At 38.0% G+C, this 27,961-nt stretch overlaps 1 protein-coding gene across 1 annotated transcript in view; it reads right to left on the bottom strand.

Annotated features, from left to right (window-relative positions):
* TRPM3 (transient receptor potential cation channel subfamily M member 3) overlaps positions 1–27,961 on the bottom strand; it is a 446,509-nt gene that overhangs the window by 149,139 nt on the left and 269,409 nt on the right. Inside the window, exons 2-3 of the mRNA XM_059833677.1 lie at positions 4,212–4,291; positions 3,328–3,532 (exon numbers count right to left, since the gene is read on the bottom strand). Of these exons, the coding sequence (XP_059689660.1) occupies positions 3,328–3,532; positions 4,212–4,291 (285 nt within the window). The remainder of the gene's footprint in view (positions 1–3,327; positions 3,533–4,211; positions 4,292–27,961) is intronic.

Genomic DNA, 27,961 nt, shown 5'->3' with positions numbered 1-27,961 from the left:
CCCTTTCAGGTAATTGTAGAGAGCGATGAGGTCTCCCCTCAGCCTCCTCTTCTCCACACTGAACAACCCCAGTTCCCTCAGCCGCTCCTCATAAGACTTGTGCTCCAGACCCCTCACCAGCTTCATCGCCCTTCTCTGGACACGCTCCAGCACCTCAATGTCCTTCTTGTAGTGAGGGGCCCAAAACTGAACACAGGATTCGAGGTGTGGCCTCACTAGCTATATATATGTATACATACATATATTAAAAAAAAAAAATATAGAGAAGTAATTATATAATTTATTAATATGCTGATAATAATATGTATTATTAAAATGTAATTCTGTTACTTCCAATGGAGAAAATAATTATCTCTCAGTCTTACACACACTAATCTGTTTCATTAATTAACTACCTGTTTCCCAATTATAAATCTGAGGATATGGTTTCCATTGATAAATCCCATCTCATTCCTTGTAGCCTGATTCAGAAAAATTTACCAAGTTTGCTGTTAACACAGACCAAGATAACACTACTCAGTTCTGTGTTTCCCTTGCTAATAAATTTCATGTATGGGCATCCATTTCAGGAAATACAGTAAGGAACAGGTGGTGAATTTTATGCCAAATTTTTCCCCTGAGGCTTTCCTTCATGTCAGTCAGCTTGCTAAATTTTACTGCTTTACAGTTTATTCTATTAGCCAATAGGCACAATATTAACCCAGCATGATTGTCAGCAAAAATCAGCTTGTATGCTATAGTGATATTTGATATCCAGTAGCTAGAAGATAACTAAGTAGCATATTTTTAGAAAAGAACAAATGTCCATTTATCATGTTTTCTCCCTTTTCCCTCTCTCCCCCTGCCCCTGTTGATGTTCCAGCTTCTCTGCTTTTGGGTTTGAAAATATATTGACTGAACAAGAACGTTTCCAAGGACTATTATGTACTTATTCCCTTTTCCAAGCCTTATTTTTCAAGATAATTTAAATGCTCTTTTTTCCCCTCCTCTGCTGGCAAAATTGGTTGGTTGCTTTGACTGAGCAAACTCTTGGCTTTCACAGAAGTATTTTGATTTGGTAAGATTTATTATGGGAAAGACCTTGTACCCAGTAAATTCAGAGATAGGAGTTTCATTCTTTCTATTAATAAAACTGCAGCAACTAGTTAGGCAGTTCTTTGACTATAATCTACCCTAAAGTAGTGTTTGGGGCTGGAAATATGACCACAAGGACACCTTCATACTGTGTTCAGTGACAAACACACCATAATATAACAAAGATCTTTATTTTGTTTCCATTTTAAAAAATGCACAATTATTCGTTATGCAAACCTCCTTATTTGTGTTTTAGGCGTATGAAGGATGTTTTTCTCATTGGTGGTAATGAAGCAGGACTCCCATTAAAGAGATATTTAGTGAATTGTTTAATTTGAAGCATTTTTCCCAGTGGTGGGATGATTGAATTTCTGGAGCTTTTATAGATTTATTTAATTCATGAAGAATACAGTTGTTCCCATGTTCCGCGTGGGGTTTAATGATTATGAATAGATGGCAGATACAACTGTCTTCCTGATTCTAGTACTGTGAAATAAACGCAGAGTTTTTCCAGCAGTAAATGTTTTGTCTGTATTCATCCCTAAGTTTTATGTAGTTATTTAGGCCTCTCAGTTTTTTAACCCCTTTTTGCCTTCTTTTTTTCTGAATTCTTCATAGTTTCATTCCTGAATAATCCGGACAAGATTATTCTTTCTTTCATGTTGACTTCCAATTTTATCTCCACAGTTTCACTTCAAGTATATTTCTTTGAGTACACAGCATATACCTTGGAGCATCTCCTATTCTTTTATGGCACTGTGCCAGGACACCAGAATCCCAACAAAGACCGGAAATCCTTTAGAGAAATTAGTATCAACAGCTTCCCTAAACTCTTCATAATTTCTTGGCTGCCCAAGACTACTTTTGCCTGGGCAGGGTAGTTTATTGTTTTATAGTGATTTTCAAGGACATCACTCAAAAAAACTCTAGTGATTACCCTTTCTTATAAAGACAGATTTAATGCAAAGTACCCATATATGGTTACTAGCATGATGGTTACTGTATCTCTGAATCTTTCTCAGTTTTGGTGAAAAGTATCCTGTTTTGTTCCCACTCCTTGAGAAGACACCAACAGCACAGTTTGGTTCATTTTAGTGATGAGGGAGGTGTCAATTTATTCACACTAAACAAATGTTATTTACTGAATCAGAGTCTCCAGCGATAGCATGCAGATTTTTAGGTGATTGGTTATCAACTGAACATAAGGTGTCTGATGCTCTCAGAGAAATGACCTAATTTTCTGTTTCTTGGTGCAATAGTGTTTTCTGGTTTCTATGAAAAGAAGCCATCCATCTGGGCAAACAGAACCATCCACTCAAGTCATCATTCCATCTCCAGCACCTATGTATCCATCTGAGGAAAATATCTGGCTCTTCATTGCCTCTAATCCATCTAGTACCCCAACAGGTCTGAGAGACCTGTTGGGAAGAATTCAGGCAAAGAAGATGGTACTGGGTTGCTGAGCAGGTTATTCTGCAGAGCGCCCAGGGGTTCTGCTTCTGCCCACACTGCTGCCCACAGCAGTGTCTTAGCAAATATGTGCTAGGTACACACACATCTTTTATTCCTAACATCCCAGGTTCTGCAGTTTAGATAGAGCCAGAGAGATTCTTCTTTTCATGTAATGCCACATAGAAGAAATATATGCATGGGTTATTGTGGGTGCTGGAAATATCTCTCCACCTTATTGGAGCAATGCCTTCAGATTAATGTAGTTTGGTATCGCTCCGTAGCATTGTATTACTTTTAAGGACTTGCTCAAGGAAATCTGTGGCAGAATAGGGGTTTCCCAGTTCCTAGCTTAGACACTTACTGGGTCTCTTATTTCATTGGAAGATGAACAAGTAAGTTTAACTGGTTCATCCATCGACATATGTCTGGAGGAATATTAGAAGAAATTTGGTGTATTTCAAATTTGTCAGCCTTGGAGACACACCAAGCAATGGGAAACCATAGTTGAATTCTAAAGTTATTCAGAAAAAGGAGGGATGGCTAGCCAGTGGAAGAAAATCAAGATAGCAGCACACTAGCATGTCTTCAGTCTTCATAAAGGTAGCCCCTCTTACACTGCACTCCAGCTTTTACAGTTAATTCTGTTAACCAGTTCTTTGGCACATGATACGTAAAAACATATGGTACCGTCTTACACTAAATAATACTTTAAAATGAAGTTAAGAAAGAATGCTGTTTATTCTTTGTGAATGCCTTTTTTGAGCTAGCAGCATTATTTATCTAAGAGAAAAACATGGTTACCATGGCTTTATTGGAGTGGCCTCCTCCTTGGAACTCAATGGTTCCAAAAGCGTCCGTCGGGCTGAGCTGCGTGTGCTTGCTGATGGACCACTTCTCCGACTGGATGTCATTGCGAGTAAGCCTGCTTTCATTTTTCTCATTCTGAATAACAGAGATGCTTGGAGTCAGTCCAACATGTTGACCTATTAGACGCCCACAGCAACACCTGTGACATTAAATAAACAGAAAACTTGAGTCACATGCATGCATAAACTGAACAGGGAAACAAAGTATCTTAAATGGCCTAGAAATCGTCAAAATAAAGACCTTTTCAACTCTGCTGACCACTTTCCTAATATCTGGAGCCTCTGCTTGTGGAAGCAACATAGAACAGATACTACCTTTTCTTTCTATGATCTTGTTGACTTTGGACTCTCCTATACTTCAATAAAATCATGCTTTGTTCTAAATATGTACAAAATGAAGGTAAAGAACATTTTCTGCTGTCTTCAGATGACATCAGGTCAAATAATCAGCTTTTGCATGGACGAGCACATATTTTAAATTGGTAGTTCACTGCAATTATTTTCTTTTGACAGTATTGTCGGTCATGCATCCAATTTAGGTAAATATTCAAGATACTGAATATTGAACTAAGAAGATAAGGAAATTAAACATAGATGCTGATCCACCTTTGATTTATCTTTTTTTTTTGATTAAATAAGTTTTGAAACATAAACAAATAGCGTCCATAGGAATCCATCACTCCAAATGTAATTCAATCACCTTCTGATTAAATAAGTCTTTACTAACTATTTATATCCATGTACATATGTATGCACACATGTATACAGACATCTACTTGCAATTGACTTTCATTTTTCATACAAGTAGCATGCAATTACCTATGGGGGTCTTTGGTGCTGTGTATGATATGAACACATTCTCTCTTGTAAAATGCTCTTTCTATCCATGATTTCTGTGCCTAAAAAAGAGAAAGGAAATGCTGTGAGCTCTGCTTGCTTATTAAACACAACTTACAGTACAACTGAAAAGAAACTTCAAATGTAAAAGAAAACTTCACTGATTTTGCAGATATGCAGTGCACATTCTGCACAAAGCAAACATTTTCTATTAGAACTAGGGTTCCCTTCTAGAGCAGAGCACTCAATACAAGCTCTTAAGATTTTTTTCATATTCATGAGCCAGATGACTTTGATGCTGTCATCTATATTATCATAGCAGGAATCACTAGAGAAGAATTATTTCAAACTGTAAAGCATTCTGCATGGTAGAGAAAAAACACACTTCATTAAAAATACTTTAAAAAATCTATTTCCATTTTAGTGAGACAACTAAGTCAGCTCTAATTAAAAAAAAAAAAAAATCTCAGAAACTAGAAAATAAGTATCTCGCAATAAAACTTAGAACACCATGATTCAAATGCAATTTTTTATACAAGTACTGAGAGTGCTGCTTAAGATGGAGCCAGAAAATACAATTTCATATGTGGGCATCTTAATGAAAAAAAAAAAAAAAAAAAAAAATCTGTTTCTGAAACAAGACACAAAATACTTTGATAAATTAAGAGTCAAATGTAACCTGTAAAAGTGACTGACTTCAGCGAAGCTATGCCTGTTCATAACATTCACGATCTTCCCCCACATATTTGCAGGAAAGCAAGTAATTTCCCTCAGTGTAGTCAGATACACAAGAGATCTTTTTTAAAAGAAAGATAAAAGTGTAGGAAAGAAAAAACCCCAAAATAACAAACGAGACTTTCAGAGTTCTGAAATATTTTTAATTATCTAGACATTCCTTACTCCATACCACATGAATTCTGGCAAGCGCTCTAAAAGATTCCCCCAGATAGAATACAGTTATTTCATTCAATAAGGAGATGAGTTGCAACTTCCCTTTAAAACTTCATTTCAAACCGATACATTTTATAAAATGTATTTAAATAATAAAATTATCTATTTAATTGCACAGCATAAACGGAACTATAAACTACGAACTATGACAAAGTTATCTGAGAGTTAAGTAATGTGAAATGAGCTTTAGATAAAGGAAATCTAAGCATCTTACCTCTATAAAAAGAGAAAATATGAAATTGCCTTTATAACATTACCTAACTAATTACCTTTTACTATGTAAGGTTAGATAGCAACCTATCTATTAGCTTTACTAACTAATGTTACCTTACTAACTATCTAATACTACCTTTTTGTCAACTCAACCTGCATCCTGTTTTTCATGTTTAAACCCAGAAACCTATATTTCTGGGACTTTTGAAAATCATTGTGACCTGTGGAAATTTCTTGGAGTCAATGAATGTCACTAGTATAAACCATGAAGTACCATAATACATATTTCTAGCAACATTCCTTACTTATCACTCTCAGTACATAAAAAGTTATTCTTTCGCTTTTTTAACAGAAGATAAACCCTTATTGGATCTAGTGGTCACTCATGTTAAGTAGCAATATTTTATCTTTGCTCTACTTGCATTTTTATTCAAAAAATCTGGTAGACTTCATGTTTTGTAGGAACGGCAGACACCCTAACATAATTTTTACAATCAGGAAAAAGAAAAGTCTACTAAAAACATTAAATAGAACTGTATTTGATTGTTCTTCCTTACTGTAGCAAACGAAGTCAATATAGTATAGAATGTGGGCTAAGGTGTGTTTCATTTTTAAGCTAAGGACAGTTAAATAGAAATTCTGAAAAATCTAAAAAAGTTTTACTTTACATAGGAGAGATTACCTTGGGGTTCTAAATTATTATAACTGACAGGCTTATGATGCAAGCAATAATAATAATAATCACCATCATCATCACAACATTGTATATTATACAGTCAAATCAGCTTAGAAGTCTAGTGCATTGAGTAATTTCTCAATTTAGTAGTGTTTTCAGGCAAAGAAAGGCTTTTTATAAACTAACTTTCTAGAACTGTCAAAGCATCCAGAGTGAACTTTATGAACTTCATTTGACCCTCTTATTGCAGTACTTTTGAAGCTGAACTATGTGGGAAAATTAGAGTTTTTATTTTTGTTTAATGTTGTGGAGAAAGAAAGGAAGTTACAATTATTATTCAGGTATTGCAATGCTAACATTTGAAATTACATACTTTACTGCATGGACATTCTTGAAATTTCTCCTGTTGGAGCTCCAAGGGTACACAAGGTTTCTATATTGCCTTAAGAAGTCATACACTGATAAACCGCAGATTTATGAATCCCTTTGTTGTATATATATATACACACAGTAACTTTTTGACAAAAAAGGAACATTTACAGAATAACACCTGTTTTGTCTTCATGCTTGTTTGTTTTAACACTAACTACATGCCTGCAATATCCTTTATCTTCTCTAGAAAGCATGAAAAGCTTTTATAAGCCAACTTTTCCCCCTGGCATGCAAAATCAGCTCTTACTGCAGAGCTCACATAGCATATAATTATCATTCATGTTGCCAAGACTCCCTAAAAATATCCTTTATTAAATTTAATAAATTTTGCATACTTCTTTGGAAATAATTTACCTTGGTGAATTTGCTTACTGCATAGACCTAATGTATCTTTTCTAAAGATGGTCACTAATTTAATTTCTCTAAGCCTCAAGATCCAATACAAAAAGATGTCATAACAGGTACTTCACTGAAAACTGTTTTCTTTAGCTATACAAGCAGGCTTTCAAAAACCAAGAAACTGACATTTAAAATTTGTTTTCCTACTCTTTTTCATACTGTCTTTTCAAGTAGAGAAGAAAGTCAGCTACGTTAAATATAATAATAATAATTTGCATTTGAGTTTTCATCATACTTCTTCAAATGTAATATTGCAAAAATAATAGCCTGATTTAAAAAGACCTTTATTCACACCAGGAAAAAAGACTTTCCAGCTTCTAGATCTCAAACAATATACTATCCTACCTGACAGAGTCATAATGCCATAATACACAATTTACTCATTTCATAATTCCTTGTCCTTCCAAACTAAAAAGAAAGCATCTGGTTTCACTGCCGCATCTTTCTGTAACAGGGATCATTTGCAATGAAATACAAGGTTCAGAGGTGTAAGAAATTATGTTACTTGCTGCAGAGTCTTCATAACAAAATTAGAATAACTTGAGGAAATCAACACATTCATTAAAAAACACTCTGCATTGAACTCTTGCTTATAATGTGAATTAATAAAGTAGTAAGAAGCTTAGAAAAGTATAGCAAAGTATTTTCAAGAATAGTAGAGCAAGAAGCTTATCTTCTCTTTCTCGTTTCATAAACACTCTTTCAGTATTAATTCATAAGACAATTTAAAGTCCACAGTGAACTCCTAAGTACATGCCATACTTATACTTGGATTTGGTTTACTCATAGCTTAGATCTCTAGGTTGAGTCTCTCTCTTCATTAACCTATCTGCAAAATCCCACCAAGAACATTTTTTCTCCCTCTTCTTTACCTGAGTATCAAACTTGGCATTTAAGTGTGTCCTGGAGCAAACTCTGTTGTCCACGTTTCCCTGCTGCCGGTCATTGCTAATAACACATTTGTGACCGCCCCCTGAACAAGGCGGTCAGTCCATCCGCAGAGCAGAGATGCGAGAGCGAGCGAAGCCCTTGCACCCATTAGCTGCTTGGAATGTGCTGCTGTGGGATTAGCCTCGTTAAGGGTTCGGCAGACACTCATCCACAGCCCCACAACACCACTTGGTTTGAACATCTAATCTGATGCCAAAAGAAAAACAAATCCCCTGAGAGCTTGAATTTAACTGGCCTAAGCCTTGACAGGCTTTTTTTCCCCCTCTTCTTTCCCCCTTAGAGAGTGAGCTTGTGAAAGTGTCATAAGGTGCTCTGAGTTCCTACATTCAACCTAAGAAAACAAATCCTTCAAAAGAAACAGTGTACTAAACTGGAAAGAACCTGAGCACACAAGAGAGATTGTTAATCTCCAAAGAATGAAACCAGTGTGTTTATTGGGGAACTGTGAGAAATCTATACACAGTTGAAATATATTGCAATTAATCAACAATGGCATTTTTCCAAAGAAGCTGGGGTTTGTCACTGTTTCTCACCACAGTTGCTGTACTGTAGTGAATGTAACTTTTCAGAAAGTCATAAACATAAACCTTTGTCTTTCAGATATAAGCAACTGCATTGTTTTCAGCCTAAAAGTTAGTAACTTAAAACACAGCTTGAATGTTTACAAATTTGAGGACTACTTTACTGTACCCTATTGATATCAACACTGATGAACAGCCTTTTCATATGAACAACACTTAGACTTTTTTAGTACATAGCAATTATATGTGTTCACTTACTTACTTCAAGAGTTTTCCAAATATAAAATACTTTTACTCTTCCCTCCCCCCCAAGTTTGGATGAATTCCTCTGTACTCCTACATATGCATACATACCCATCTTTCCTTTTCAATAAGGTTGCATGTAATGCATAGAAAACATTCTGTCCACCCTTGGCACTGATGAATGCACAAGCACTGAACTGTTCTGCATGTACATTATTAGCTCTGATGGGCCCAGGGTGGGCAAGGCTGAGCATATGCATCAACTTCTAAACTTCTTATACCATCACACATGTTGAGAAGCTTCTACTAGGCTGCCTAATCCATGAGATTTTTTTTTTCTTTCTTGGTTCCCAAGTTTTTTGTGTAAAATACACACATGTCTTTTGTATGTAATGTATCTATAAAGTATGTACATATACACTGTATGCATATATATACACACTCTCTTCCAGCAAAGCTATGACCTGTGAGATTTCTCTACCACACAGTTCAAAGCAACAGAGACTATGTGCACATCTTGTGACATCTCTTTAGCACAGGATCAGACCAAAGATGGTCTGTGAAGAACAGCAAAGGCAGAGAAAGTTGCAGTGTGGAGAGAGCAGCTAGTAAAGAGCTCAATGAGGTAAAGAATATGACTGGGGAGTCAGCAGGAACAGACTGCTTGCATTTTAACACAAGGGAATTTGGTTTGGTTGAGAGGGTGGAGAAAGAGTGAGGGGAAGAAAGGAAAGATTTCACAGGATTGGGATAACTGAGTAAAAATCCAAATCTGACTTTGGAGTGAAACTTCAGCACATGGGCTTGAGAAGATTCCGGAGATTGTTCCTGCATTCAGGTTTCAGCTTGCAAAGTAACCTGGGGCAGAAGCCATATCTTACATCTTACAAAATCAACACAAGTAACAACGGTTATACTCATTCGCATCTGTAACCCGGTGGCACAGTGAAGGATATTTTATAGATAGGGACTTAGGTGGAGTTGGTATATGCCACTGATGCTCCAGGAAACGACAACTGTCTTTGCCATCGTTCATTTAAAGATGCGTTAATGTTATGGCTCTCTGGCAATGAAACCAGCAGTACCATAGATACTCCTATATTTTGAGGAGTACTAAAGAAACAGCCAATAAGCAGAGACAGATGTCTTTTTCAATATGGTGCAACTGCAAAACAGAGGTGGATGCTGCACACTTAATGCCACAAACATACACATTATTTACATTTTCAACCCAGCTCACTGTTAATGAAATGAACTCTCCAACAGCAGTTAGCAATGAGCTCAGTACTGACTCCTCATAAAAGAGGCAGCAAATATTAAAAATTAATCAAGAACATAAATTTTTCAGGAAGATAAATTCTGGCAGATTTTCACATGTTTTGTAGCTGGGCTGCTTAACTGCTGACATCTGAATTAACATTCTTTTAAAAAGAGCACCAAGACTGACAATTTTAGAAACCTGCAATTTCAGTGGCAGAGCAGAACTGGAGGCAGTTCTAACCCTCTGCTTCCCAACTTTGTTTATCTCCAGCAAGTAACCAGGTTGTGAGACAGGTTTCACTGGGGCAAGAGAGGTGTGGTTAAAAGCCTTGCTCTACCCTGCACTGGGGCAGAGCAGCTGGACAGGCAATGGGGTATTACTGAAGCAAATTACAGATAGGATTTGCAGGAGCATCTGGTGACTGAACTGCATCAGTGCTATTGCAAGCTGATGCGATTAGCATTTCTTAATCAAATGGGCACTTCTGCAAATCCCACTATCTCTGAGTAAAGACCCTGTATCTGTAAACTTCTATAGCTAGATTAGTACAAAGGATGGCAATGCTTCAATATAACCTTATTACTGGATGCTCTCAAGCCAAATTTCTAACCCTCCTTTCAGTGTTGCCCAATTATAAGCATTATAAGCACTTTTATGTCTTGCTTGAAGCATTAGGAATTGACCTCTCTGGGCATTAAGATAGGCATCATTAGGCTGTTCCAAAATGTTTCTTTTTCTAGCAGACGCTTATTACTAGTAGCATCTTAGAAGCTGGCCATCAGGTCTTTACCCACTAGAGCTGTACTTACGTACATTTTGTTCTTCTAACTGATTTCCCAAACACTTTATCGTCAGAGTTGTTCCACAAACAATGTTGAATTGTTTTGAAAATCAAGCTCTATTCAGTACAGAGTAGGAGGGCATAGAATGCAGTCATTTATTACTACAGTATGTTACAGAATTTATCTGTTAGCATTGTTTACCAGATGTAATTTTTATACTGTACTTGGAAGAAATAGAGTTATTTAAAAATAATCAGGAACTTTTCACTCAATAGTTTACGCTTTTAAGGATTATATCTGAGATTTTTCTTACTGCAAGGCAACAGAAATGAAAATATTATGTCTCTGTTAATACTGCTATACAAATTTGTGTTCATGCTTTATATATTTTCAAAATATTACATAGACCAAGCATATGTGACCAGTCATTATTATCCATGCTATTGATAAATTAACTGGAAAGATTAGCAGACATTTAAAAAAGAACCAGGGAGGATGATTAGATACAAGAATTGGTGTAGATAGACATCCAGGCTCCTACAGACCTCCTCAGGATCAGTAGAAGTGCAAGGGGAAAGTTTTAAAGAAAAGCTTATTAAAATGAAGGATATATTGTAAAGAACACTTTCAAAAAGTTCCCCTATTTCCTTCTATGGGTACTGGCATATGAGGGGAAGAACTAAGCCTATTGATTTAATTAATGATGTTTCTTTAGAGAAAGATTTACGATTTCAATAAATCTGCTGTGAGGTTAAAGTTCTTTAAATAAGTAAATAAACCTTTCCTAGCAAGAAAGCCCTACTTGATCAGATGATGGGTTCATCTAGCCCACTATCCTGTCTCTACAAGCACCATAAATAGCTGCTACAGAACAGGAAAAACATGTCAAATATTGTTGTGGTTTAACCCCAACTGGCAACTAAGCACCACACAGCCGCTCGCTCACTCCCCCGCAGGTGGGATGGGGGAGAGAATCAGAAGAGTAAAAGTGAGAAAACTCACAGGTTGAGATAAAGACAGTTTAATAGGTAAAGCAAAAGCCACGCAGGCAAGCAAAGCAAAACAAGGAATTCATTCACTACTTCCCATCGGCAGGCAGGTGTTCAGCCATCTCCAAGAAAGCAGGGCTCCGTCACGCGTAACGGTTACTTGGGAAGACAAACACCATTACTCTGAATGTCCCCCCTTCCTTCTTCTTCCACCAGCTTTATATGCTGAGCATGATGTCATATTCCTAAATTGCTTGTTAACCTTAGACAAAACTGAAGCAATATTTCTAAGAAATACCAATAGAAGTATTTTAACTACCCAAGGATGTTCAAGATACTGAGAAGTCATTGTAACGAGGGAGACAACATCACAGAAGGTGGTAGCAAGGGTGCCGTTCTGTATTTCCTCCACAAGAAACCTCTCAGAGGAAGAAGTATAATTGTTAAATGTCTCCATGAGATGGTACCCGAAGTACAGTAATGGCTTCAGTACAGAGACCAAATTCCAGATTAAGCTCAAGGTCAGTGTTTTAAAAACACTCCCAGGCAAAACATCACTAATCACTACAGAGCACAGCAAGCTGAAAAAGCCAACACCAATCTTTAACAGGTACAGCAAAATAAAGAGCATGGTGCAGATCAAATAAACTAATGTCGAGAACAGATGAATCAATATTGTGACCTGTAACTTTTAACAGACAGAACCCCCTTCTAATAAATTCTGTTGAATCTCTTATTATCTCAGACCCCTCGAGCCCTACGTTGGGCACCAAAAAGGACTGTTGTGGTTTACGCCCAGCTGGCAACTAAGCACCACACAGCCGCTCGCTCACTCCCCCCCTGCCCCAGCAGGATGGGGGAGAGAATAGGAAAAGTAAAAGCCAGAAAGCTCGTGGGTTGAGATAAGAAAAGTTTAATAACTGAAATGAAATAAAATAAAATAAAATCATAATAATAATGATAATAGTAATAAAAATTGCAATGAAAAGGAAAATAACAACAATGACAAACAGGCAAGTGATGCAAATGAAAACAATTGCTCACCACCCTCCAACCGATGCCCAGCCCAAGCAGCAGTCCCCCGGCCAGCTTTCCCCCTAGTTTATATACTGAGCATGACATCATATGGTATGGAATATCCCTTTGGTCAGTTGGGGACAGCTGTCCCGGCTGTGTCCCCTCCCAACTTCTTGTGCACCCCCAGCCCACTCACCGGTGGGGTGGTGTGAGAAGCAGAAAAGGCCTTGGTGCTGTGTGAGCACTGCTCAGCAGTAACTAAAACATCCCTGTGTATCAACACTGTTTCCAGCACAAATCCAAAACACAGCCCCATACTAGCTACTATGAAGAAAATTAACTCTACCCCAGCCAAAACCGGCACACATATATATAATGCTTTTTCCTGATAGTTTCTCAGCTAGCAACTGTTTTCTGCTCATGGACTACACGTTCTGTAACCCTCCATAGGCTTTCCTCCACAAACTTGTCTGCTGATTTCATGCAAACTTTCAGCATGCATACTTAACATCTTTCTCCCTGCTGCAGGGGGAATCAGTTTCTTCTGTTTGTTTTAAACCTGACTCCTCATACTTTCCCATGATGTTTATTAGTGAGAGAGGCAGTGAACAGTCAATTCCCATCCATCCTTTTCACACCAGTCATGGTTTTCAAGATACATTCTTAATTATTTTTCCCCCCCCGGATTAACCATTTACCAAGTATTTCCTCACATAGAAACCCATTTGTTACCTTTTGTCATCCTCGCTGTCCTTCTCCAAATCTTTTCCAGTTAATTTTATCCTTCCTTCTGGGAGGAACCACAATTGTGCACCAAAGGTGAACTACAGATTGGTATTGTAGCAAGCGGACATTCACTGTTTTGGTATCTATTTCTTTCCTAATAATTATTATAAAAAAATTACTTGGTTTTCTCGACCACCACTGCTGAGCACTGTGGTAACACTTTCACAGAAGTATCTATCATTATAATACTAATTGTAAAGAACTGCTATAAAAATCAAGCTGTTTTAATCAAAATCTGACGGAACAGCGATACACCTATATGAAGTTCTAATTTATGACAAATGTAGCTTAACAAATCATAATGAAACATGGTATCACAGAAGTCTATAGCTGTACATACATAACTGGAAAGTAGAATACACAGGAAATATTTTTCTGCCATTCAGTGCTGGCAGACTACTTATCTTTTAAACCAGTAAACTTGTTTCTGGCATCTGAAAAAAGTGTAGCATTATTCCTAACTCCTCAAATTAAGGAAAGACAATAACCTTCATGTTAAGACAGATCTCATTGCTCTCTAACAAAAAATCGTGAGGTTAAAATGCACATGTAGGAGTTTTGCACTGAATCTAATTTTGGTCTGAACTACTTGATTTCTAAATTGCTCATTCTACCCCACAAATGTATGACAGCTATAACATTGTCTGCACTTTCATTAGAGTGAGGTGGTTTTGCTAGCCACTGTGTGGGTGCTGAGTTGATGAAGCAATTAAAATTAAATTGTAAATAATTGTATGAAAGGACCTGAAGGAATGGGGATTCCAGATGTTCTCCAAGCCTAAACATTCAAATGGACCAATTATATGCCACTGTTCACATTTCATCTCACCTTCCAGCCCTGCAGTTATTCACTAGTCCCTCTTGAGCCCTCTGCATAATGCAGCCCCACAGGCATCCTTTGCTAGAATGCCTTCGTTGAGGTCTTGGTTTCATCACGCTCTAGCCCTCCTCCAGACACCGTTTTGGAGAAATGGAACAAAAGAAAGGTCAGTTATAAGAGATGAGACAACATTGCTGATCAGCTCTTTTGTCTCCCTCCTCTTCTGCTGAGCCAAACTCATCATTTGCTCAGATACAAAAGAAGGGAAGCTTCCCTTAGTTGAAGACGGGGAAAATTCAGTCTGCCCACTGAAACACCCAGAAGGCAAAACACCAGAGGGTGTTTCTTTTGGGCAGGGAAACATTCTTTTCCCTCTCTACACACCTCTGTGCTTCACATAGGAAGATTTAACAACTCAGTCTAAATCCTATTATCTCTTTGGACTAATAATTTTAAGTGGGCTTTAGCTGCAACCAAGAGAGACCTGGAAGCAGGTATTCTTTCTCTCAGGTCTTCATAGCTGTAGCTTTTTACAGACACAGAGAAAATTGTAAATGTACCTATTCTTTGTACATAGCCCGATCTGATATATCAACATCTCATGTGAAGCAGGGATAAAATATTATGGAAATATTTCAGGTTTATACTCATGTTTTTTTTCATTCTCCAATGGAAATTTATTTATAGGGTCTCCATTTTAAAAAGAAAAACAAAGCCAGCCCTGTAAGTTTGCTATGAAATCTGCTGGACTAATGTGATATTTTTTGAGATATTCAAGGTTGTTAGACATGAATTGGGACTGTCTGTCCAAGTTTCTCTTTTTTGTCTTGAAGTACAACTGTGTAGAGTAGTGAACCTTCACTGCAGGTAGCAGTGAAGTGTAGCAGGACAGAGATTTCTACAAGGAAAGAAACTGCAAAAGATACATTTCAGAAAATGCAAGGGCAGATCAAATGGCTAAATATTTAACACATTAAGAAATATTCAGAAACCGGTGAGATACAAAATTACATTAGAATTCCAAAGCATAAATTGAAGAAAACTTGCTCATAGTAGTTGATTCCCCCAAATAGGCACATCTTTTCTATTCCTTTTTTTCACTAATAATGCAAGTTCCATGCCTGTTTTTCCAAATGTCTCTGTTAACAGCTTTGTAAAGAGGCCGTTTGTGAAGATTTTCTTAATTCATTATATAAAATTGTAAACTGCTGCCAAATCAGGTGATCACTATTGGGATGAGAGGGACAGAGTAATGTGGGAGTAGTAATTATAGATGACTAGTTCACAAGACAGGGCATTGTAACACTCCAAAGACAGCACAGAGGACTTGCATCAATCACTTTTACTATGAAAGAAAAAAGGGCCAAAATTTTCAAGAGCCAAAAAACTTATTAACGTGGCTTCTTTTTATGGGAAATCTGGCATGATAAACCTGTCAACTTGAAAGCAATTTTGTGTTTTCTTCAGATTTTATGTTCGGCCCTGGTTAAAAAAAGAAGAAGTCGTCTTTAGGTATATGAATGGACACCAGAACTGGGCGTGGGAAAGATACTGAAAACACACTGCTTGAATCACATTAAGACTCCAAAGCTCTAGTACACAGCAGATATCCCCAGAGGGCTGAAATTACTACAACACTCAGCACAGACTTTCAGAGAAGCCATTATCATGGGACAGCAATCGGCAGCAAACCATGGTTTACCCTAATTCACTGAGTTCTGGCACTAACTCAGTCCTGCTCTAGTCTGGAGAACAATATGGCAGAACGTATGGAATTTATCTTTACAGCACAGCTGCAAGGCATGTCCTCATGTGATGAGGTAATACCATCAGATGTTATTCACTTTTTAAAAGATTTTCCTATATATCACACAAAATCCTGTACAGACAGAGAACAGATGTTCACGGCACTCTCCATGCATGGAAATCCACAATCAGCACTGCTATTGGAAACCATTCAGAGTACTAACCACACCAAAACATGGGAGTAAAACATGGGTTAGCTAACTCTCAAATAAGGAAAGAGTTTAATAAACGACGCCAATGACATACCACTTGAAACCAAACTGAGTAACATGCTAGCAAGCCTTGATACTGATGTCAAATAGAGCTAAGGAAAGAATTTCTCAGCAGATTAGGTCGGAATGGATATTGTGACTTTGACTTATAGTTGCCTTTCACCAAACATGAAAGTGGACGGAGGAAGTAAAGACAAGTTTTTAGGCTTGAGAGCTTACATCCAAGTCACAGCTATTACTCTGACGTTTGCACTAAGTGGGAATGGTAAAGCATTCAGACGTATAATGCATTACAAAAGGTAAATGCTTTCTTTTCACTTTTGTTGCTTGTACCTGCCCAGGTCTGGTCAGAAAAAAGAGAGAAGACGCACTTCCAGGAAGAAGCTAGAAGCACCACTGAGGTTTGCATGGGAAGAGAGAGCAGCCCTCCGGCCTCTGCAGTGACTCCTGCAGCCAGGAGTATGGCAGCTCTTTCCCCCCAAACCCCACTTTGGAAGGTTTGGCTCCTTCCATATCACTGCATGAAAAGCTATTCCTCTCCTCCCAGTGCAGACCTTTCTTCTCTGCCTTGTCTGACACAATGCAATGGAAAATATCAGAGAAAGTCCTATGCCGCCTGATAGATCTTCTCCCATGCAACCCTTAGTGGCTTTTGTTGTTGAGGAGGGGGAGGATGGGAGGCAGAAAAATCTTTTATTCATTGAAAACGTCTTGTGGCCAGTTGCTTTGGCAAACACATAGCAAATCCAAAGTGTGGCTCTTATAAACCTGTTTCTGAGAAAGGAAACTTGCTCCCTGCAGTAAGTTATATTTCTTTTAGAAACACTTCTGCGAAGTTTGGCATTATAGAATCACAGAATCAGTACGGTTGGAAAAGACCTGTAAGATCATCGAGTCCAACGTGAAAAAAAAAAAAAAAAAACCAAAAAAACCCAAAATAAAACACAAAAAAACCCCCACAAACCCACGCCACACAACAACAACAAGCCACAACCCACCCAACACCACACACCACCATGTCCATCAAGCTACATCCCACAATGCCACATCCACACGTTCCTTGAATACCTCCAGGGAGGGTGACTCTACCACCTCCCTGGGCAGCCTATTCCCATGTTTCACTACTCTCTAAGTAAAGAACTTTTTCCTAATATCCAGCCTGAACCTCCCCTGGCGCAACTTGAGGCCATTTCCTCTAGTCCTGTCACTAGTCACTTGGGAGAAGAGACCAGCACCCACCTCTCTGCAACCCCCTTTCAGGTAGTTGTAGAGAGCGATAAGGTCTCCCCTCAGCCTCCTCTTCTCCAGGCTAAACAACCCCAGCTCCCTCAGCCGCTCCTCATAAGACTTGTGTTCCAGACCCCTCACCAGCTTCGTCGCCCTTCTCTGGACACGCTCCAGCACCTCAATGTCCTTCTTGTAGTGAGGGGCCCAAAACTGAACACAGTATTCGAGGTGCGGCCTCACCAGAGCCGAGTACAGAGGCACGATCACCTCCCTACTCCTGCTGGCCACACCATTTCTGATAGAAGCCAGGATGCCGTTGGCCTTCTTGGCCACCTGGGCACTCTGCTGGCTCATATTCAGCCGGCTGTCGATCAACACCCCCAGGTCCTTTTCTGTGGGGGAGCTTTCCAGCCACTCGTCCCCAAGCCTGTAGCGTTGCCTGGGGTTGTTGTGGCCAAAGTGTAGAACCCGGCACTTGGCCTTATTGAACTTCATCCGGTTGGCCTCAGCCCATAGATCCAGCCTGTCCAGATCCCTCTGCAGAGCCTTCCTACCCTCAAGCAGATCAACACTCCCTCCCAACTTGGTGTCGTCTGCAAACTTGCTGAGGGAGCACTCTATCCCCTCATCCAGATCATCAATAAAGACATTAAACAAGACCAGTCCCAAAACTGAGCCCTGGGGGACTCCGCTTGTGACCGGCCGCCAGCTGGATTTCACTCCATTCACTACAACTCTCTGGGCTCGGCCATCCAGCCAGTTTTTTACCCAGCGAAGAGTGTACCTGTCTAAACCACGGGTCGCCAGCTTCTCCAGGAGAATACTGTGGGGAACAGTGTCAAAGGCTTTGCTGAAGTCCATGTAGACCAGGTAGACAAAAATAGCATTTTATTTCCTAGGGATTTGGGCATTGTAATATTTTGGCATTATTACAGTCTAGGCTTAGTTGTATAGTTAGCAAATCTTTTTTTTTTCTGTTAAGTACCCAGAGATTGTTGCCATTTGATTTTCCTGAAAAATAATATCCAAGTTTCAGTTGTCCACCTAATGCAATGCTTCAGTCCGGGAATAAATAAATGTGAAAAACACAAGTGAAGTATAACTTAATGATTAAATTCCTGAATTAATCAGGAGTAGACTAATACCTTACAGATACTTTTTCCTTTTAAAAATACAGTTTTACTGTAATACCTACAGCATATTTGCATAACTGTAAGTGAAGAAGTTGAAAACATCTGAAGAATACAATCATTTATGAAGTCATTGGAGTGAATGATCAATTTGAAACACTGTCAGATAAACCCTGGTTCAGATATTGTGAACTGTACAAGAAACTGTTTTTATGCACTTTGCTTATGCTTTGAACATACAATGCTCTCACTAGGGAAGCGTGTGTAATGATGTAATGATGCAAGCAGCATATTTAAAATGTCATAGTTCAGGAAATCTGTTAGACAGTCCCTCATAGAACTACAAAGATTTCATACCTCTGTTTTTAGGTGTATTTCTTCACCGAATGTTTATAGGATTATGTAATACAGTATTTTTTTTAAAAAGTTTCAGATCATATATTATTTTGTGACCTACATTGCTACATCAATGCGAAAATCAGTTATGCAAAAACTAGCAGCATATTTGTAGTTTTCTGATCTTATTTAGCCCATAAGAATTCCATGTCATGCACATTTCTGTCAGGGTCAAGAGACAAGGCATTATTTTTATTATGCCAAGGAATTTTCATTATCTTTCTATTTTTGGCTCAGCTAGAATCATAACTACATTTGAGAACTTGAAGACATTTGTCACACTACAATATTTTTCATCCAGGTTGTATGTTCCAGTGTTGATACTGCTCCTTTACTCCCCCTGGCAATGAAACATTTCTTTTTCCTTCTTGCTATCATAACTCTATACTGATTCAACTCCAGTTAAAAAATAAAGATCACAGTGACTAGTGCTATCAACTCTTCCCACTTTCAGATGAAAGCAGTCAGACTATCTAATCCAAGAGTCCTATAACACTCTGAAAAAGGGAAAATTTCACACAGATAAAATTAAAAAGTGCATAATTCTATCACTTAAATTTTGAGACCAATTGTAGATAAGTGCATGATGGAAGATTTTTTTTTTGTCATATAGTTCCATTTGTACAATAACTATTTGTCTTTTTCCCTGTCGACTGTGAAATTTCACAGGTTGGTCCTTGGCATGCGCTTTCTTAATTGGCAAAGGAAGTAGAATAGAATCAGTTATATTCGATGCAATCATTCCAACTGTTCTGTGACTCAAGTATGACTGTAAAAGCACACACATTTGTCCAAGGTGCATGTAATAAAAGTCTTAGCATGTTTTTTTCTTTCTGCACACATGAATGCATTCTTCTTGTTTTTCCCCTGATGTTTAGTCCTAACCATGTGGCTTAAATGGAAGTAAACACATAGTATTCTATAAAAACAAAGAAACAATCACCAAATATGATGTTATAAAGTTTCATGACTTTTCGTCAGGGTCAAAGTAGAAGGAAAAGAATAGCTTTGAGACAGAATTTCTTATTAAATCATAGAGTAAGGAAAGAAGAAAATCACAGGAAATATAAATTAAGTAGCTGCCTCTAGTGTTTCTTGTTTGATCTGAACAGAGGGTCTTAGTTTAAAAGGACTGTTGAGAAAAAACAGCTAGTATCTTAGTCTCAGGAAGTTTGAAACTTGATTCAATCTGCTGAATTCCTCAAGCAAAAGACATGATATAAAAACTCAAGGAGGATTTTAATTTTAAATTCTTGTGTAATAAATAACTTTAAAGGTGATCTATATCAGAATTTAATCATATTAACTATGATGTGTATCAACACATAATTATGACCCCCATTATACATAATAGCAAATATTTTACTGGATTTTCGACCCATTTTAATTTACAGATTTAGCTTTGCTTGACGTTTGAAAGCTTCACTGAAAGGACTTCTTTCAGCCTATTCTGGCTTTGACTTAGCAAGACCAGTAAGCCAGTCCTACACTGAATTAATATTAGGATTACAATTTTAGAGTGAACCTGGGTGGGTCTCATTAAATCTCAAATCCTGCAAATTCTTCTATGTGGGCAACGCACAGTGTCATGATGTTGGAAAATTTGAAGGACTGGAGCCTAGCAATGAGGAAAACAAGCCCCATGCTTTCACAAGCCCCATGCTTTCACATTGCTGCCATAATTCCTTGTGCTTTTAGCCACAGCAGTCAGCTGATTCTGTATACTAGTTTCATATACCAGCTGCCAGAACTGGTGTCAACAAGAAAATTATACTGCCGTTGCATGGTTCCTTACATGCAATAATTCTTCAATAACCACACTCTCCGGGATTGAGCACCGTATCTCTTTCTCCACCAAAATTTGAAATGAATAGTCGTAATAAAGGTTGTTGATGGATGATATCCACCTGCAGAGGATTAAGCTTACAACTTTTGCACCATTACAGGAAACAGCCTGGCAAGCCACTGTGAAGGCATTTGAACATTAAGACAGGAAGAAAGAGCTATCTCTGTTTTTTGGTAGATCTTATCCTCTGTTTTTTCCTCCACTACGTCATAAAATATTTTCATGTGAATAGACATATTTTGTGGAACAACTTTCTATGAAGTATTGAAATATTTTCTATAGGCTAGTCAATACCTCCTCCTTCTCCCTCATAAAGGCTAAATGACTTCCTTAAACCACTCTTGGCCTCAGTTGCAAGCTATAGGTTCAAGGAAATAAGCATTGCTATGTGCTATCAGCCGGTTGGTCTGGGTAGTCACAGCTGACACTTTTTACTTGGAAAGGTATACGAGAGAAAGCCGAGTTGTGATGTAAGACATAGCTTAGGCCATGGAGTGTAAAACATTAACAGCACTGGTATGGGAAGTATAACTTCCACCCTGTCGCTCCATGAAGACTAATGCAGAGTTCAGTGTTGCTGAGGGGTCAGACAGGACTAGCAAAATTGGCAGTCTGTTCATCCACTGATCACAAAGCTGGAGCTTGAGTCCCTAGACACAAAGTGATTGAGGTGAACATTTCTAATAGGCTAATTGGTTTTTATGGTTTTGTTTTCTTTTTTTCACTTTTGCCTGCTATGAGATGCACTAAGATCTAAAGTGACAGAAATCAGAACACAACCATGTCTGAAGACCCTTAATCTTTCTGCTGAAACTACTTTGGAAAGCAAAGTGGTATGGGCCTGTCATTAAATTAATGTTAAAAAGCAACACGGTGCTAATATTAATCATCTTGAACTCTACAAGGTTATTCAATTCTACATACACACAAATGAACATATGACTGAGGATAAAAATCACTGCTGATCTTCAGCACTGTATGTTGAGTGCAGCTTACAATGCTCCAGAGGATTCTGGAAGGAATTGAACACACAAATTGTGGCTAATTAGAGCTTCTGAGTTTAATGAATACTCATAGTACAGAGATGGAAAAAGCCCAGCTGAGGAGCTTAGTCTTACTATTTGCAAAGTTGTATGATGGGGGTCATTCACAGGGAGGGCATGTAAGCAGCTTTAAGTTTCTTTCTTGTTTTGACTTGACTTTGAAATAAGGATTTTAATGTATTTTTTTTAGAATATGCAGTTTTGAATATGCTGGATATTAAAATCTGGTGATGGGGAAAAAAAAAACCCAAACACCTTTTACTTAAAAAAGGCTTGAGCAATTTGTCTTTTTTTGTTGGCTTTAAATCTCCTGGAATTTGATTACACAGCACATTCCAGCTCTCTGCCCCAGCAGGCCCCTCTATCAGGACTTGCTGATTACTATTTACACATTGTTTCAATGTGAGCCCTTGAAGGATTTCATTTAAAACAGATTAGTACTTTTATTAAACTGTGGTTAATTGAAGCCTCTGAGCTCTGCTAAGTATTGCTCAGTGAAGTGGATTAGTTGTTTTAATTTGTTGCTCCCTCACCCAAAAAGTAACACTGAATGAAATATTACCTTTTCCATTGGGCTACTGAGGGTGACATTACCATAGGGCTTTTAGCTTACGCATTTTAAAGTGGCGGTTTTCTAACTTACAGAGATGCATATGGTTCAGCAAACTTAGAAACTAAGTTGACCCCAATATCACTCTCTTGGATTGGTTTAATTTTTAGAAAGAATAAATTAAGGCCACCATCAAGAATGTCTTACCAAATGTATGAGTAAAATCTGGCACTGTTTTCTCTGATCAGAAAAGAATAAACAGAAAAAAATATGTGCTGGAACATTAATTCTTATTTTAAATTCAATTGTTTTCCTGAGGGTTTCTATACATAGTTTTTTACCTGACAACTTTATTCTCAGTTGAACAACAATATTAAGAAAGATTATAAAAACTTAAAGAATAATCCTGTACCCACTGCAGTCAGTGACTCATTAAAGAGTGTCACTGACTCATTGAAGACTAATTTATTAAAAGTTTATTTAGAAAATCTTAGATTCTAAATGAAAATGTCTGCCCCATTATTTTTCACTGTTGACTTCTTAGGAAATGATAATTTAAGACTCAATTAAAAATAATAGGTCATGTGAATTTTAATATACTGCCTATTTTGGTCTGTGACTGATTTACACTGGAAATTCTTTGTTTAAGGAAAAAGCTAATTCTTAGTAAGACTTGGTAAAGAGGATTAAAGGAAAGGAAATAACTCACCAAAAGCAACGGTATCTTAAACACTTGGAAAAATACCTCTGCTTCTATGACAGAGATGTGATAACAAAATGGCTCCTGTTTTCACCCAGCAGAAGAATTCCTGCTAAACTAAAAGGGACAGTGAGGAAAGACTCAGTTCAGAGTCATACAGGGATACCTCTGATTGTTCTTTTAAGACAGAGAAGTAGCTAGCTTTGCACTGGTGGAATAAGGTTACTGTGGTGGCTGCATACAACAGATACAGTCTACACAGCCATACTGGCTGCCCGACTGCGGGATTCTGCTTAGAGTGAAAGCTGTTCTTTATGAACTTGGAGAAAAAATGAATAGGTACACTTAGTTTATTACTACTGCTGTTGTTAAACTCTGCTATGTTTCCCATATCCAAAATAATTCAAAATAAGTAACCTTGTTGTGGTAAAGTAGGTTTACCAGCACAGAGGTTAATTATTTACTCTAAGAACAGTTTAGACTATATTACATAAATGAGACACTTCACACTAAGTATAACTAAAAATAGTAAAAAAAAGTTGCACTAGGAATTAATGAGATTTTGCACTATTTTTAGCCAGACGGTAGAGTAGGAAATAAACATTGTGGTAGAGATGACTTAAGCGAATTTCAGAGGGAAACTCGGGGGTATCCAATTTATAGTTTCATCTTTTGAAAAATCATTAGGTGAGGATTGCATTTGGCCAAACTTTACTTTTAGTTTCTGACAGGCAAGGCCACTGAAATCAGTGGTGTAGCATCAATGAAATGCAGAGATGAATTCGGCCCTGAACTTGCCTGATTTTATCTCAGTGCTGGAAATGCTAGTATGTATCAGGCTTCATTTATTGAATTCAGTGCTCTCTAACGGAGCTTCCTTGGGTCTCTCCAGGCAACACTCATGTGTAATAAAGCGGAGTTAACAGCTCTAATATGTCTGCTACTTCATCTCCAGGAGAGGAGCTGCAACAGGACTTACTACAACTAAAAATGAGTGTAGTGATTCATCTTATCCAACCTGCTGAAAATCACAGATTCAGAGCATGAACGAGGCTCAAATGAGCCACATCTGCTTGAAAAGTCTACAGATAGAAGTGGCAGGTCAAGCCAGAGTCGCTGTTGCTGCGGAGGGAAGTCTGATTTCTTAGCAACCCAAAGGACTGTGCCATAACACAACTGGGAATGCTCCTTTCTTCCTTTTCTCTTTTATGTTTCCTGGGTAATTTTACACCCTTTCAAAAGGAAAAGAAGAAAAAGATATAGAAACACTCCATCTCTGAGGATTTAAAGTGCTCTTGGCACTTCTTAATTATCACAGAGAAAACACAAGGACTCATTCAGAGTATGGAAAGGTCGCAGCTCCAAAGGCAGAGACTTTTGCGTTAGTATAGGCACCTCAGATCAGCAGCCCCAAACTGACAGGGATAGTAAAAAAAAGAGATCTGAGGGAGGAGGATAGCTATGCTGGTTTTTCTTTGCTCCTGTGTCTCTTGGAGATATCGGGAGCTGTTTGTGGGGATGATGCTGATGAAGGTGGCCCAAGCTTCTGTGGCAGCCTTGCCCCTGAGCCATGGCCTGGGTGCAGCTGTGAGTTCTGGCAGCAGCCCTGCCACGATCTTTCTGCCACTCAGGTTGGTAAGTCAGTATGTTGCTGGCTAGTTTTCTTTGTAAGAGCTTGTCTTGGGATCTAGCCAATGGTTTACAGGCTCCATAGCGGTTTACTCCTTGGAAACTTCTTATTACTTCAACAAATATGATACAGATCTCTTATTCTCTATGTTTATGCTTGAAAGGTATTGCCAGAGAACTAATCACTGAACTACAGTAAGCATCTGCACTATGCAACATCTTGCATACCTCCTATTATTCTTTAATTACTCATCTTCATGTTATGATTTTCAAAGACCTCCTAGCGAAGGAAATGTGCAGGATTAAATTCAGACACCAGTGATTCTACCAAGAAGACAGAGGCCAAAATTTGAGTGGTACTTTGTGGATAATTCTGCACCGTGGCTCTAGGTAAAGTATTTTTTTAAAGCAAACATTTCAGATCAACCTCTGAAAGCTAGGTCCTTCACCAAAAGGAAGAAGTCTAAATGCCCCCCCCCAAGAGTTCCCCATTGATTGTCCCAAGTGTCAGTATTTTATGTTTGTCCATGCCTGCAAAAGGCTCAAGGTAAGGAAGAATCAGAAACTTGCATCTATGAAAATGACATGGTGAGCCTCAGAAGCACAAGCTCTGCTTATGAAAAATGCTTATCTCTGGGTTATCCTCTTGTGAAGTCACTTCATCAAGACTCTGGAATTTTATGTGCCTCTTTTCACTAAATTGCAATTTTTAAAGGTCTGAATGCTGCTGGACAGTTTGCTTGTCCAAATGAAGAGTATGTAAAAAACCAGCTATGATGCTTTGGAAAAATAGTTCACAGTATTCTTCATTTTTTACTTTTTTTTTTTTTTTTTTGCACAGATAGCTGGATTCTATGATATAAACTTGGATTTCTTAAGTTTATATCATACAAACTAAAAAAGTTAAGATACCTCTAAGAACTCCATGTCCATAGGACCTCAGTAAGTTTAAAACCTGGAAGCTACAGGCTCAGAGCAGAGCTGCTCTTTGTTCTAAATGTCTCTCTCTCAACTTACAGGAAAATGTGATTATTGCCTTTTTCTGTATGACAATCCTAACAGGATGCAGGTCACCTGGCTTGTTACATTACATTCATATGCAGACAGCTAACTAGATAAAAGATATGAAAACTACTTTTTTACAGGGGAAAAAAATCACAAGAGTTAAATAACCGCAATACACAATAAAAAATGAAAGGACATCACAGGATTTGAAAGCTATCACAATATATCTGAAGTTTCTGAACATTTCATTCAGATTGTTATTACCCCATTTCTGCTACAGCTTTCTCATAGTGTCGGAGACTTCAACTGTAAAAGCCATTCAAATGTTGTGGGAAAGTATAGAGAAATAAAGAGGAAAAGGAGATATTTCACAAAGAGATATGCCCAAAAGACTTGTTATTCTGTAATGTAACATTTGCGATGAGAACAATTTGTTCTCAGTTTATCTTTTTGATGACGTCTTGAAATTTTTACCACAAAGCACATATTGTAATATTCACATTTTAACTAACAGAGCTGAAGACACCAAAACAAGGGAAGAATTCAGTATTGGCATCTTTGGAGACCATCATCAAGCAGACTTTCCCAGTGGCAACAGCTTGAGAAAGGATTAGTTCTGTTAGTACAGAATAGGTGCTACTTATGAGAGTTCTGGGCTAAACTGAATGGTGGCACTATATACATACGTATTACTTAGAAAATGCCCTGTTTCCAACACCTGAAAAACAGCCAAAACAGTAAATGTGTGAGAGGGAGCTTCCAGGGGAAAAATCTTTTGGCTCAAAGCACAAAAGCAGAGTGTTCCCTAGATTATCTCTCTGCTAAGGTGTGATGGAGCTCAACTCCAGAAAGCAAAGCAAACAAATCCTGCATTTTCTTTTAAACCTTTCCTCAGGAAATCCTGGGTCACCAGTTTCCATCCACTCAATAGCTGCTGTTTTGGTGGGAATAATTCTGTGCTGCAGAGGACAGTGAACATCACAACCGTGAAACCTGCTTCCACCCTGTCTTTGGCAGCTGCCTTTGGAAGTAATTCTCTTTCCTAAAAGCCTCATTCCTTTCTCAGCTGCAACCAGAAAGTTACCTAATGCTGGCTACCTCTTGCCACTGTTGTGAGCCAAACCAAGTCAGAGAAGACTTTAGAACAGTAATCTAGAAGCTCCTTTATGTTTTTGTTAAGCATTTTTCCTGTGTCAGTATCACAGAAAAATTAGATCAGCAATGAGTTTTTCTAATAACAAACTGTGTGTCCCATGGTATATTTAAAGCAAGCTTTATGCAGATTTCTCTCTTATTATTACCCATAAATTCAACTTCTCTCTTACTGCAACAATGGAGAAAGAACAATTCCCCCAGCAGTGTGATGGAGGTTTTTTTTAATCTGAACCTTTTCAAAGGCAAGAAATGATTAAGTGTACATGCCCTCACTCCATAATTATAAATCAAGTCTGCTATAGTTCATTTAACATTTATCATTTCTAAGTTACACTGTACTTAAATCCAGTAACTTGCAGGTTTTTAAACACTTAGGTTTTGTATCTTAACACTTCTCTGTGCAGATATAAACCTACCAATGTTCAGTACATGCCTCAGATACCAGGATGCCTGAGTCTTAAAATTAAGTGTAGTCTACCTGATTTTCCTTAATGGAAATGAATGCAAAAAGCAAATAATGAAAGAAGCAATTACCACAGATTTGGAGAAGAACATCCCTACCCATACATGTTTAGCTTTGTCATGACTGAATGGGATTTTATTAGTATCTAGACATTCAGTGATTTATCCTGGATTTATTAAACCCACATATTATGAAAAAAAAAAGATAAAACCCCCAGAAGTTTTCAAAAGTGAAGTATCTCGAATCTGATGTAAATTTTAAAATTTTGACTAGCTAGGCTTGTTAATACAAAGTACGCTGCTTCACCGTGAAATATTTTTTCAATATTCAGACGGCACATTTTGCATACCTCTATAAGGGCTGTTGCTGTTTAATGTAATTAGTTGATTGTGTAATCAGGGAGAGTATCTTGTTACTGATTTCAACAGGCTGAGAATCTGTGGTTAAATTTTATATGGGGTGTTTACAGAACAGAGAGGAGGAAGATCGAGGCTGTGATTACTATCAGCAGGTGTTGATACCCACACAA

This window comes from Gavia stellata, chromosome Z, assembly GCF_030936135.1.
Source record: "Gavia stellata isolate bGavSte3 chromosome Z, bGavSte3.hap2, whole genome shotgun sequence".
NCBI classification, from domain to species: domain Eukaryota; kingdom Metazoa; phylum Chordata; class Aves; order Gaviiformes; family Gaviidae; genus Gavia; species Gavia stellata.
The sequence above is the reverse complement of the archived record's forward strand: the minus strand, read 5'-3'. Positions and strand labels throughout refer to the sequence as shown.